Source organism: Suillus paluster, assembly GCF_016628075.1.
Source record: "Suillus paluster strain FC165 chromosome Unknown EDB91scaffold_1, whole genome shotgun sequence".
NCBI lineage: Eukaryota > Fungi > Basidiomycota > Agaricomycetes > Boletales > Suillaceae > Suillus > Suillus paluster.
In genome coordinates, this window is record NW_024537561.1 from 46,937 (window position 1) to 61,524 (window position 14,588).

At 46.4% G+C, this 14,588-nt stretch overlaps 2 protein-coding genes across 2 annotated transcripts; both read right to left on the reverse strand.

Annotated features, from left to right (window-relative positions):
- Window positions 1-684: 684 nt before the first annotated feature.
- On the reverse strand, window positions 685-1,674 carry EDB91DRAFT_1076292 (uncharacterized protein; the record flags this gene model as incomplete). The annotated part of the gene is made up of 4 exons (XM_041314856.1): window positions 685-939; window positions 973-1,445; window positions 1,478-1,550; window positions 1,579-1,674. 4 exons carry the CDS (start codon window positions 1,672-1,674, stop codon window positions 685-687), a joined length of 897 nt encoding a protein of 298 aa, XP_041184021.1.
- A 6,069-nt stretch (window positions 1,675-7,743) lies between these two features.
- On the reverse strand, window positions 7,744-8,052 carry EDB91DRAFT_1015305 (uncharacterized protein; the record flags this gene model as incomplete). The annotated part of the gene is made up of 1 exon (XM_041312478.1): window positions 7,744-8,052. A coding segment is annotated over one exon (309 nt), but the record flags the coding sequence as incomplete, so codon positions are not given.
- Window positions 8,053-14,588: the final 6,536 nt, after the last annotated feature.

Here is a 14,588-nt window from a genome sequence, read left to right on the forward strand (position 1 = left end):
AGATGAGATACCAGTTGAGCGGTAAGGGTACAGGTTAAGTGGAGGTAGTACTGAAGCATTGGTAAGGGTCAAGGGTATGTATGAGTCACATACTATAAAGGGTAAGTAGTACTGGTTGAATGGTAAGGGCAAAGGGCATGGGGAATCCCCATCAAAGATAGAACCGATACACTGGTAAAGGCAAGTGTAGGGCATAGGGTTTGGTAGAAGCCGCAGCTTCTATGATCTAGGGGTAGAAGCGAGAGCTTCTCATGTTTCAGAACAATGAGATCAAAAAGAAAAGAGGTAAGAATAGAATCGTAACCATGGTCCAGGTCTAGATGAGTCTGCACAGTTTAGCCACATGTCAGTGGTCGACAGAACAAAGAGGATGAAATAAACCGTAATGCTCATGTTACTGTAACAGAAAGCAAGCCCACCTTAAGGAGATGAGATGTTGTATAGATGTCATGCATGACACCAATACACTTGCAGTTGTGCCAAGTCAACTTGTGGGTAGTCTCCTCCAACTTGCAATGCAGCCTGCTCTACACAGTCCAATCATTCCCTCCCAAAGTCAACTGTTTCACACTTCAGCTGTGGGAGCACAAATGAACAACTCTATTATATTGAGCAGAGGCTACAGGGCATCCCCAAAATGCAGATGCACAAATGAATGACTTTGATGTACTCTACATGCCCACCTCAAGCATCCTTGGGGATTTCACGATCCTCTCCATCATTTGCAAACCCCACCCATTCTTCAGTGTCCTGCTCTTCTTCTCCTTCTTTAGTTGCTGGGGTAGTCAGGTCCAAATAATGGCGATAGATAATGTCATGGTTCTCAGCCGTGGCCCACAGATCCATCCCAAGCATGGAGAGTGCAATCATGGATGTGATGACACGATTGTAGGCCTGGTTGACCAGGATGACGACACCTTGCTCATTTAGATGTTGCAGCTACCGAGGGGACACAGGTGACATGGCCCTTACCAATGGGTAGTTGTCCATTGGAGTGAACAGCACACATTCAACGGCAGTTTGGTCTATGAGGGGACCCAGCATGTCCCACAACCTGGTAAGGTGGACCGCAGTCAGTTTCATGGGTCGCCCAAGGTTCTCAAAGTCTGCAGATACTGTGATGCTGGCAACTAAGGTGTTCTGGTGGGCAAATGGGTCCTCAGCAATGGGAGGTGCAGGGGAGGTTACACCAGGAGTAGATGATGGTGGGGAGTGCCGTGAAGGTAGATGTGTCAATGCCAGCGCAGCAGGAGCAGCTGGATCCTCCAGAACCAGAGGTGTGGGAGCTGGGGGAGTCACGGGAGGAGTAGGGGAGGTCACACTAGGCAAAGATGGTGGCAGGGAGTGCCGCGAAGGTTGATGTATCAATGCCAGCATGGCAGGAGTGGGTGGATCCTCCAGAACCACTGCATGATTAATTTCCAAATCCACCTGCATGGGAGAGTCTGCCCAATGGGTCAGCTACAATACCACAAACAAGCTAATTCCAACTTATGGATTGCCTCTTCCCCCATGACTTGGCTGATCACACCAGGATCCTCAACCACTTGCTAATCAGCGGTCGCAGGTTCTGCACACTATCAGTTTACCAACACCCCACACTAGACAAGATGAAGCACTCAGCAACAGGAGTGGAGGCACCACCGGTGTAGACAATGGGCAGAGCAAGATCATCGGGGCTGGAGTATTCAGATTCAAATACCCAATACCACACTCACTTGGAAGGAGGAAGTTGAGGACTCTATAGGAGGGATGGTTCCTTGCGCTTCCCAAGCTAGATGATGCTAACTTAGACTGTGGCCTACCCACACCATTAGGAGGGGGCTTCATGATCAGGACCTCAAATTTTCCCAGGGAGGCCACTAACCCACTAGCAGGAAGTCTGTCATATACCTGATCTGACAGCTCTGATATTGATATCCGCTCCGCTTTCCAACCCCCTCCGCTCCATCACAAATCTGTATTCTGCCCTATGCTTCCGCTCAACCGCTCAACCGGCCCCCTTCCATAACCTCTCCATTCAACTGGAGCTCTTTCCCCTTTTAGATATATGCCTTCCCTATTGGTACATAGACCCTTACTCCCGGATGACCGGTAATTCCTATTACCACTCGATCGCTGATCCAATGCGTACATATTGATATCCGCCCCGACTTATGTCTTCACCTATGTAAAATACTTACAAACTATATCCTTGGTACATAGCATTACTGCATAGTTATCCTGATCACTGCCTCATACATAGTAGTATATAACATATCATGTACTTAGATATTTTTCCTCAGTCATAATATTACTTGTCTTCTCGCAGTTATATCCTGTGAGAATTCTCAGTAGAACCTTGCCTCCTCTGGACACAAGTCTCAACTTGTTGTCACCTCCGACCCTCTGACCCTCCGCTCCGACTTAGAGCCATGCTCTAAATCTTCCCCTTATTACTCTGCCCCTATCAAAATATCCTCCTTCGCCCCTCAGCATTATCCTCTGCCTTTCCCGCCCTTACCAACATTCCCCTGCTCCTATCCCCTCTCCACATCACCCCCCGCCTTCTCCGCTCCACTCCTAGTCGGCCCACCGCTAGTAGCTCTTACTCCCCGACCCTCAGAGCGGACCAAAGCGGTCCAATTGTCCTACCGTCGGACAATGTCGGACCCGCTCCAAATTCAGGGCACATACTCGGCTAAGGGCGCAGCGCAAGAGCTGAAGCCAAGCCCTGACCCCTCTGCTTCCTGAGTCGGCACAGTATCTAACAACTGGGCAAGCCAGATAGAGTTCCCCAGCAACTTGGTTAGCCTGTGAGTCTGCAGGATGCTTCTCACAGCCACTGACAAAGAATCCATCTCTGATCTCCAGAAAAGATAGTTAGAGGAGCTGAGTTGAGTGATAGTCACATAGCAAGGGACTGGGTGACAAGTAGGAGGGTCTATGATGATGCAGGACGGTCAGAAAGACAATGGACAGGACAGGGAGTGACAGGGGTGGAGTGGAGCAGTAGTTGGATGAGGAATGAATGACTTGAGGTCCTTAAAGTGCAGGGCTCATAACCTGTTAGAATAACTGAGAGAACCAAGCCACAAGTGAGCTAATGAGAGTAAACAGGACTATAGTCCAGCATCAGTTGCTATTGTGTTGTGTAAACCAATGAGTGTACTATACCTATAGTCCAGTGTCAGTTGCTAAAGAGGACTTGCTACCTATGGGCAAGTCTATGTAAACAAGTGTAAACACTACCTAAGTAAGTAAGGAATTCACATCACATGCTAAGTGAGAGTCCAATAGAGTGAGCAACATCATAACACAAACAACTTGCACCATAAGGTCCTCAATCACCACAAATAACATTGTACTATTGTTGGACAACATCAGTCCTGCTGCAAATTCAGGGCACATACTCAGCTAAGGGTACAGCGCAAGAGCTGAAGTGAAGCCCTGACCCCTGTGTGTCCCCATCCAAGCACGGTACCTATTAATAGCTGTCTGATTACTGATCTGTGTTGTAGACATTGATATCTGCTCCAACTCTTATATTTTCCTTGTGTAATCATCCTTACAGTCTGTACACACAGCACATAGCCTTCTACTGTGTATTACTGATCACTGCCTTGTTACTTAGAATACATAAACATCCTGTACTTAGTCTGTATTCCTCAGTCTTAATATTACTTTGTCTTCACCAGTTTCTACTGTGTGAATTCTCTGCATATCCTTGCTCAAACTCTGGACACAAATCTCACCTGGTTGTCGCCTCCACTCACTTGTCCTATTGTCAGACAGCATTGGCTCCACTTCAAATTCAGGGCACTTACTCAGCTAAGGGTGCAGTACAAGAGCTGAAGCCAAGCCCCGACCCCTCCGCTTCCTCATCAAAGCACAGTATCTAACAGAAGGTGACAACAAGGTGAGACTTGTGTCTGGAGTATGAGCAAGGATCTACAGAGAATTTACACAGTAGAAACTGGTGAAGACAAAGTAATATTAAGACTGAGGAATACAGACTAAGTACAGGATGTTCTATACTCTAGGTAAGGAGGCTGTGTACTGAGTGTACAATTTGTAAGTAGGATTACAGCACGAAAACATATAAGTCAGAGCAGATATCAATATGTATGACAAAGATCAATAATCAGATGGCTATAGGAATAACCAGTGATGTGAAAGGGATGGCTATGTACTGAAAGGGGAAACTATATATCTAATGAAGAAAGGTCCTGTTGAATGGAACCTGTATGGGAAGTAATTAACCAAGGCAGCCAAGTGGGAGCACTGGTTGATCTGGCATGACTGAGCAGACTGACTGGATGGGTAGAGATGAGCAGAGAAGAAGTGAGGGTAAAGCAGGATAGTACAGGGTCAGGCAACCCACTACAAGTGATGTTGAAAGCGGTCAGATCTGGTATATAAAATCTATTGTTATCATGGCTAGCACAGAGCCCTCATATTCCATGTTCAGCAGCTCATCTTCAGGTAGTGACTACTCAATAAATCAACACAAATGAAACCACAGCAAAAATGCAAGAGAGGATCATCAGATATCAATATCAATGACCCCATTCAGTGTGAAACTCCATCTTAGATGAGTAAATTAAGGTAGATTAGTGGGCTGATGGAACTGTCGATTATAGAGATGGATGGGCCAATGGAACTGTCAATTGTATGGACAGATGGGCTGATGTGTTAGAATAAAATCCAGTGTCAGTTACTAAAGAGCAACCAACAGAGGACTTGCTACCTATGGGCAAGTCTATGTAAACAAGTGTAAACACTACCTAAGTAAGTAAGGAATTCACATCACATGCTAAGTAAGAGTTTTTTAAGGTCAAGCTCAAGGGGGGGAGAACTCAAAGGGCTTGGCTTCAGCTCATGTGCTGTGCCCCTTACCTGAGTACATGCCCTTAATTTCCAGAAGGTGGGAGGGCAGTCCAATGAAGTCTGGGGAAGTCCAGAAGTCAGATGTAGGAGGAGTTCAGTGCAACTCCAGAGATTCAGGAAGAACTAGAGTAAGACTACTACAGACAAGTCCAGGAGTAGAATTGAAGATGGACAGGTGTTAAGACTGTGCTCAGGGATAAAGCGGAGTCTGAGGGGCTTGGCTTCAGCACGTACGCTGTGCCCCTTACCTGAGTACGTGCCCCTAATTTTGGAATGTAGTGCGACACAAGTTCTATGAGTTCTGACAGGATGTCTGAACGGGGGTCCTCTAAAGGAGGACTGACGGACTACTAGGTGAGCACAGGAAAGTCAGGTGGGGGTTGTTCCGCCCAACAGTAGAAGCGGAGTGGAAGGGACTGCTTGGATGAAGTCTGAAGCAGAGCGGAATGGAGGGGACGGATGCAAGAGTGCAGGGTTTAGTTCTGACACACGGGAAGTCGGACAAGCAGAGGAATGGGGGAATGGGGGAACGGGGAAATGGGGAACAGGGGATTGGAGGAGCAGAGGAGCAGAGGAGCAGAGGAGCAGAGGAGCAGAGGAGCAGAGGAGCAGAGGAGCAGAGGATTGGAGGATTGGAGGGTGGCCGACCTAGGGAGTCAATCCCCTAGGCCAGCTAACGCTAGGGTATAGGAAGTATAGGGATTACCGGTGATTGTTAGGTACCATGCTGGCTCAAGAGGCAGAGGGGTCAGGGCTTGGCTTCAGCTCTTGTGCTGCGCCCTTAGCCGAGTACGTGCCTTGAATTTGGAGCAGATCCGACGTTGTCCGACAATAGGACAAATGGACCACTTTGGTCCGCCTTGAGGGTCGGGGAGTAAGAGCTGCTAGCGGCAGGCCGACTAGGAGCGGAGCGGAGAAGATGGGGGTTGATGCAGAGGGTGAGTAGGAGCAGGGGGAATGTTTGACAGAGGTGGAGAAGGCAGGGGATGATGCAGAGGGACAAGGGAGAATATTGGACAGGGGCGGAGTATATGGAAGAGACTTTAGAGCACGGCTCTAAGTTGGAGCAGAGGATCAGAGGGTTGGAGGTGACAACAAGTTGAGACTTGTGTCCAGAGGAGGCAAGGTCCTACTGAGAATTCCCACAAGATGTAACTGCGAGAAGACAAGTAATATTAAGACTAAGGGAAAATATCTAAGTACATGATATGTTATATACTTCTATGTATGAGGCAGTGACCAGGATAACTATGTAGTAAAGCTATGTACCAAGGATATCATTTGTAAGTACTTTACATAGGAAAGACATAGGTCGGGGCGGATATCAATATGTACGCGTTGGATCAGTGATCGAGCGGTAATAGGAATTACCGGTGATCCGGAAGTAAGGGTCTAAGTACCGAAAGGGAAAGCATATATCTAAAATGGGAAAGAGGTCCAGTTGAATGGAGATGTTATGGAGGGGGGCCGGTTGAGCAGTCGAGCGGAGCGGATACAAACGATGATCGGGCAGAGCGGAGGATGAATGGAGTGGAAGGGGGTCGGAAAGTGGAGCGGATATTGATATTAGGGTGGTCGGATCAGGTATATGACAGTGATCCGAAAAGCGGAACTATGATACTAAATGGGGATAGGACCAGTTGAGTGGTTCCTAGTCTAGGAGGGGACCGGTGAGGCGGTCGGACAGACTAATAGTTGGGTGGGACAAGATGAGTGGAACCGAGCGGGTCAGAAAAGCGGAGGGAGTAGGAGTAGGATCGGGTGGACCAATAGGGCAGAGGAGTGGAACCCCAGATAGGGTCGGATGGAAGGGGTATGGTGTCAGAGGACATAGGGGTAGTGTCGGAAAAGTGGAACTGGGTCGGGCAGAGGTAGCAGGGCTAATCCTGCTGAGATGCACTTTGTGCATTGTTGAGGAAGGAGGAATGGAGCAGACAGGAAAACAGGGGGTCGGACCAGGGGTGGGGATGTTCACAGGTGGTATTGGAGGTGCTTGGACCCGGTATATAAAGCTCAAGTGCAGAGACACAGGAATGAGTAGGAACTAATATGATATTTGAACTGAGGAAGTACAGAGTGTTACAGGAGCTTATATACTGTAGGTATCATGTAGGAGAATCAGTAAGCAAAGTCCAAGGCTATGCAGGGGCTATGTGCGGAGCGCATGGAAAGCTGATTAAGATAAAAGATGGATCATATAAACAAAGTTGGAAATGAACTAGGAGAATGGAACAATAAGAAGGAATAGGAATGTACGTAACCAATAGCTAGAGGAACAGGGGATATCCAGAAAGGGAAAGGTCCAGCTTATGGAAGAGAAGGAAATGGGCTGATGAGCATGGGAACAGGAACTGGAGATATGGGCACAGGTGGACTGAGATATGGACAGAGGTGGATGAAGTCCAGAAACTGGTGGAGGAGCAGAGGAGCAGAGAAGCAGGGAAGGTGAAGTGTAGGCTAGCTCCCTTTCAGAGTTCTGGAGATCGTGGTTAGGGGTATTACTGATAGTGATTTAGGAGTGCGCATATGTAGGATATGACAGAGTCCAATAGAGTGAGCAACATCATAAGACAAATAACTCACACCATAAGGTGCTCAATCACCATAACTAACACAATGGGACTGTACATTATACAGATGGATGGGCCGATCATGGGCTAGGAAGGCAGATAATATTAATTGGGTGATACTGGATGTTGGAATATGTTGGTGCTCGGTACTCAGGCCTGAGTGGTTGGTGATGGGTGATTGGGACCTGGGACTGACTCAGTGTGTGGTGCTCAATCGCTTTCTCATACATATGGAATTCATGAATATACTAATGACCTGGCCTGTCAGATGTTCATCAGATGAAGTCTTTACCAAATCCATGATTGTCCATCCACATGCAGGAACACCTGGAAAAATATGGACAGAATCCCTCATGTACCATGCCCAAGCAACCTGATCCCCTGCTAGTTCATGAACACCATGCCTGACAATCCCTCCTGAAAATGCTATCATGACCCCAGGATCATACATAAACTTCAGCTGAAGGCTTGGCATGCTCATGTGAGCATTAGAATAATTCTCCACAGTTGTGAGAATATCAAACCACTTGGGAAAGGATAAGTAGTCTCGATGATAGGGGGTTTGCCAATTAGACATGATGGAGAGAGTACTGAAAAGGGAGGCCCAGAGCTCAAGGGTCTCTGATATCTTCTGTAGATTCTTGGTTTCTGCCAACTCACCAAGGCTTGAAAAGGCTCGCATGCCTGCCCAATACTATCGAGGATGCATGACCCTGAGTGCAGCTGATGCAATAGCTGCCGGCCTTGCAATAGCTCTGAGGATATCCTTGGAGAGTGGACCCTTCAATGAAGCAGATACCTCCAGATCTGAGACAGTCTTGGGAGTCAGCAATTGCAAGGCCTTTCAAATTTCTTCCTTTAGTATATTTAGTATTCTGGATCCATTGGGCAATAAGGGAGGTGAAATACCTAGGTCATGTCCATCAGTGCACCTGGAAGATACCACACAATCATGGCACTGGTGACATCGAGAACTGTGGCAGGCATGTCCACAAACTTGGTACCCTCACGGCCAGGAGGAGACCTATCAAGCAACTTCTTCTCTCTCTCTTCATTATGTCCAGATTTGCTGTATCTTGCAATATCAATCTGCATCTGAACTGTGATTGAAGAATTTGAATGCTGGATGGAAGCTGAGGACAAAGCACTGAGTACCAAGTATACAGTACTGAGAATTCAGCATCAAGTACTGAGTACTAAGCACCAGGTAGTAAGTATGGAGTATCAAGGACCTTTGAGTAGTTCAGTGGCAGGATTCAGTCCCAAGCACCAGGGACCAGGAGTGCTTGGTGCTTGGTGCTCAGTGCTTGGTTCTTGATACTCAGTACACAGGGCAAATTGGCCATAGGTAGGGAGTGTCGGAAAGAATGAACCAAGTACTAAGGGGGGAAGGATGAGAGGGGGAAAGACACCAGGTACCATAGGTAGGGAAAGCCGGACAGAACGAGCCAAGTAATACTAAGGGGGGGGAGGAGGAGGGGGAGAAAGATACTAGGTACCATAGGTAGGGAAATGAAAGAATACCAGGTGAAGGGTGAACTCTTTCCCAAGTGCTCCTTCTCCGGCTCGATATCCGTGGCCACTTTAGATACAGCATCTGTAGTCAGTGCCAGGCCTTTCAATTGGTTATTAGTAACCATCGCAGCTATGGCCATATGATAGCACACAAGATTGGCAAGAGCCTCAAGCCAGCCGGATCAGAATGAATGCAAAGACAGCTCCTCTAGAAGGCTGGTGTAGAAGGTGGTGGAGGAGCGGCTCGAAGATGAGGCACTGGGGGTCATGTGGTATGGGACCTGCCGGACAAGAATAGATTTCCTGTAAAATAAAAGTTAGCTGCAACTTGAAATAAATGAAAAAAACTTACCTTAGGTGGATGCCACCTGGAAATGTGATGATGTCCAGCTCAGTGCTACGAGTGAGCATCGACATTTGAGAGTGAGGTTGACAACGGCAGCAACATGCTCAGCGCGAGAAAGAAAAGTTTGGATCTTTCCAAAATTAAAACTCTGACACAAACTACGTCACATATGCATGGAATAGATAGGAGTTTTGATCCCCCCCCTTCTGTCTGACTGTAACTATGCCTTGTCAATCTACACGTAAAGAAATCTTGGATATTGTGGATTAGGCTACACTTTCATTGGCCAAACTAAAGTACCAGAATATTCTGGACGATTGGTCTGACTCCGACAGTGATTCTGGCACCAACTCCGACTCCGACTCCGAGGACTCGCTTTCTTCTACTTCAGATGATATTAGCACTATCAATCTGTCTTTTAGCTCCCTTTCATCCCCCTCATCCCTCTCCCCTATGACAGGGATTTCGGATTCTTCCAGTGATAGCTCCATATCTTCCAATGATTGTGCTTTGCCTTATGACAGGCTCCATGACACCATTGCTGCTTTACATGATGAGGTTGAGAGGGCACATGTACTACACAAGCCCAATGAGCCTCCCCCACAAGCTCCTCAGCTTCATATGCTGGTTCACCATGAAGAACACTGCCCCAAGTTGTTTCGGCAGAAACTTCGAGTCAACCCAGAGATTTTTGATGATATTCTTGATGATATCTCCGGTCACCCTATTTTTCAAAACAGGTCCAACAATCCTCAGCTCCCTATCTCTATTCAGCTTGCCATTTTCCTGAATCGGGCTGGCCACTATGGCAATGCCATTACTCTTCAGGATGTCACTCAGTGGACGGGTGTGAGTGTTGGGTCTGTGGTTAATTGCACTAATTGTTGATGGCTCAACCATGGATCTTTTTGCTAAACCTGGCTATTACAGGGAGACATTTTTTGATAGGAAATCCAAGTATTCCCTGGGCTGTCAAGTATATTTTATTTTATTTTTATGTGCTCAAAATCAATTCAATTTCAGGCTGTAATTTTGCCTCATAAGCTCCTAATTGTTGACTATTCCCTTGGTCATCCTGGGAGTGTCCACAATGCATTTGCATTTTGATCTACCTGCCTATATGAAGAGCATGCTGACCTTCTGCCTGACGACCATTGGGTTTGGGCAGATAGTGCATATCCATTGGAGCCATGGTGTATTGTCCTGTTCAAGAAGCCTCGCAATGGATGGCAGCGTGGTCGATACCGGGCTTGGATGAATGAGTTTTGGCAGCCATTGAAGGATTGGCATACCATATGTTGTCAAGCTCCATGTACCACTGGAGCTCCACTAGAACGGAGTCTACAAAGGTTAATATGCCCACTGAAAGAACAGACGGGACAAAAGACTCACCCAGCAAATTTTTTGAAGCTGTCCCATCAAGTGGCATTACACCAGCACCTGTCTCGCTGAATCAGGCCTTGAGCTTCTTGTATTTTGATCTGAGACTTGAGGGATTTGATCAGCATATGTACACATAAGAAAACGAGAACTCACTTTGTGATGCGATTAGAGACTGTGTTGCGGAACTTCTTCTGATTGTGCTGGTATGCCTAGCCATACTTTGGGTGGCCGGTAAAGATGACCTTGGCGATAATGGTGCAAATCTGCCCCTTGTCCGAGCCCGAGGGCCAGTCATCAACAGGGGAAATGGCTTTCTTCCCATCGGAATAGAAGAGTATCCTGCAATCAGCAGGGTGAGCAGTGAGATAGTTTATCAATACATCAGTCAGGGCACTTTCACTCTGCCACTGGATGGTGAGTCTGGGTCCAGATCATTCAGAAATGCTGGTAGAATGTCCCTCAGAGGATGGTATAGAAGGTGCTGGGGGATCCATTGCCTTCGAGTGCACTCAAGTGTCAGCTCAAAGTCTTGCAGAATGGCGTACATGTTGACAAGCAGGAGGCATGCTGTTTGAAACTCTGCCCTGTCGCACTTGCCTGACTTTGAATTCTAGGTCATCGGCCAAGGCTTTGGCCAAGAGTTGAACGTGTTTAGCTGGTGTTTAAGCGAGTTTTCAACAGTTTTAAAACTTATTTTGAGTACCACTTATAATGGAAAGTCTCTACAACATATACATATTGACAGGCTCAATGCAAACTACCATCATATGACTCTGAACCACTGAGGACAATCATGACTGTGATCAATCCTGCAATCCACTGTCCCACATCTGTTACGTGAAACCTCTCAGATGAGATCTGGCCGCGCTAAACCCGCAAGGGGCGTTCAAAGTGTGGCCTTTGGTGCTAAACCAGCAAGGAGCTTGCCTGTGCTAAGTCTGAGTAAGGGTTGAGACCCTTACTTGCATAGAGTTGATTGGAGTTTGTCGAGGATACGATCCAAGAGACGGAGTTCAACTCAAGAGTATCATCTCAAGAGAAGATGGTTCTTTGCACAGAGGGAGTTCTCTTAGATAAGAGAAGTTCAGACCCAATGACAAGTATCAGATGAGAACCGAGTAGATTCAAGTTAGAGAATCTGTCTACAAGAGAAGTGATATATATATGTAAAGTGAGATACCGGTTGAGCAGTAAGGGTACAGGGTAAGCAGAGGTATTACTGAGGTATCGGTAAGGGTCAAGGGTATGTGAGTCATAAGTAAGAAAAGGGGAAAGAGTACCGGTTGAATGGTAAGGGCAAAGGGCATGGGGAATCCCCATCAAAGAAAGAGAACCGGCATAGTGGTAAGGGCATAGGGTTTGGGAGAAGCCGGAGCTTCTATGATCTAGGGGTAGAAGCGAGAGCTTCTCGTGTTTCAAAACAACGAGATCAAAAAGAAAAGAGATGGAAATAGAATCATAACCATGGTCCAGGTCTAGATGAGTCCAAAGAATGAAATGATGTGTAACACTCATGTTACTGTAACAACATCCCTCTGGCTCACTGCAATTGGGCGAGGATGGTAGTGTACACTTGAATCTAACACATCTTATCTTGGATGCCCTCCCTTTGCTCTTCCATCAATATCAGCATATGTTCCCAAATCCACCGAAGTCCCACCACCCTCTCAGGAAGAATAGTACCATCATCTTCTACACCACCCCGGATGTCTTGATCCATCAGCTGTCATGGGAATTGTGCTCAATGCTTACCAGCCAATGTCATAGTGAAATCCACAGCACTCCATCACCCTATTCCATCACTATGATGTTTCATTGGGAATTGTGGTTTGCCCCATCCACCAAGAAGTATCATAGTTCACAATGATGTGCAGGATCTGTGTGATCGTCAAGCCAAGCAAGGGTGGGCTATGAAAACATGGTCCAGAAACTCAGTCCAGGTTTGCTGGGGGATCAACAGCAGCATATGAGCTACTGGGATTGGCATCACCGAGATGATGTTGCATGCAGTGGAGTACTGCAGGATTGGTGTCACAAAAGTCTGTTGGTGATATCAGCAAGGACTACAACATAACCACCATTGACTCACTGAGATCTCCCATTGAAGCCCAGTTTTGAAGTAGGTGATTCATAAGGACATCAGATGCATGATGCAGCCATTAATAATGTTGCTGCAATATCTGCCACACTGAGACTGATGGGTTGATATTCCAGATGGCCATGATCACCTGCAGGAGTCAATGAAGCACTTGGATTTGAGTCAGGCATGTCCAATGCAAGCATAGAGCAATGAAAATGAGAATAACAGTTGTTCAGGGTGTAGATGTATGAGCAGCTGATGGATGGATGACATATTCAAACTCTGCCATCATTCACATTACACAACTGAACACCCGGCCACACAATGATTCTGATTGTCAGGATGGATGCTTGACATCCTCAGTGGTTGATATTTATTCATCTGCAGGATCTATTGACATCATCATGAGATCTTGAAAGGCTGCCTGTGAATCCTGCACCAGTAATGAGTATATTCACAATTGTCTTGCCAAGTAGCAGGCATGACCCAGACACTGGTTTGCTGATGACTCCTTCATATGTTCATTCCCATTGCAAATGAGCCACCGACACAAGACTGACTATATAAGTCCAAAGATGTGTAAATAAATGTAAACACATCCTTTAAGATGATCAATCACCACAACTAACCAGGCATGCAGCTGAGGGTGAGGTAAGTTGATGTAGTCTTACGTCTGTTACAACTTGGATAGTTCTTCCTTAGTGATCCAATAAAGGATGATCAAGGCTAAGGTGTATTGTGAGTTCTGCTAGTTGGATGTTGAGGGGTCTGCTAGATCAAGGGTTCTGGCTAGTCAAGTATCAAGGACTCGCTAGATCAAGTATTCAGACTAGTCTGCTTGTAGGCAGCTAGATCAGTGAACTCGAGTCATCAGGGGAAAGCCTAGTAGATTCAAGTTAAGGAATACAAAAGTACAAGAAGTGCAATATACATATGTCAAAGAAAGGTAGTTTAGGGCTGGTCTGTAGGTAGATGACCCTATCAAGCAAGGTAAGTGAGAACAAGGAGACAGTATTGTCCAATCAGAAAAAAAGATAAGAAATGGCATGATGTTGGATTGACCAATCAGACAATGTTATGAGTAATCATCTATGTAAGCATAATAAGTAAGCATATCAGTGAGAGCCTGTTCAGCAACTGTTGTTTGAGTAAAATGTGAGAATATGTGGTGGTGGCACAGAAGCCGCCGATAGCAGAGTTTGAAACCTCTTTCTTTCCGACCATGACTACATTTAGTGATGATGGTGGTGTCAATATCTTGCAATGGCAGCAGGTCTTTGCTGCAGTATCTACTATAATCCTGTGTACACAATCCCAAATCATGCAGATTGCTCAAGAAAATCAGGCTGACAGCAACAGTGGATCAAAGGAGAACACTAAGTGGAATGACCAAGAGATCCATGCCCTCCTGGATCACCTTATCACAAACAGATCGAGAATGGGAGGTGCAACATCCTTCAGGATCGATATATTCAACCAAGCTGCTAGTGCTATGGAGGCCAAGAATATCAGGACACAGGGCCCCACCAAGACTGGAGTGCACTGTAAAAACAAGTTCACATTGGTATGTCATCACCTCCTTTTCCGCCACTCTCATACTGATCTTTTAAACTTAGCTCAAAAGTTCATTCAACCAGATTAATAAATACAGTGATAGATCTGGCATTCACTGGGACCCTGATATCAGTGCCAACATTCAAGGGCCTGCTGCCGAAGACACTTGGTCATCTTATGTTGTCAACCCAGTATGTGATTATTGCTGGGCAATCAAACTCAATACTCACTTTCAGTACAGATCAATTCAGGCATGAAGCAGTTCAAGAAC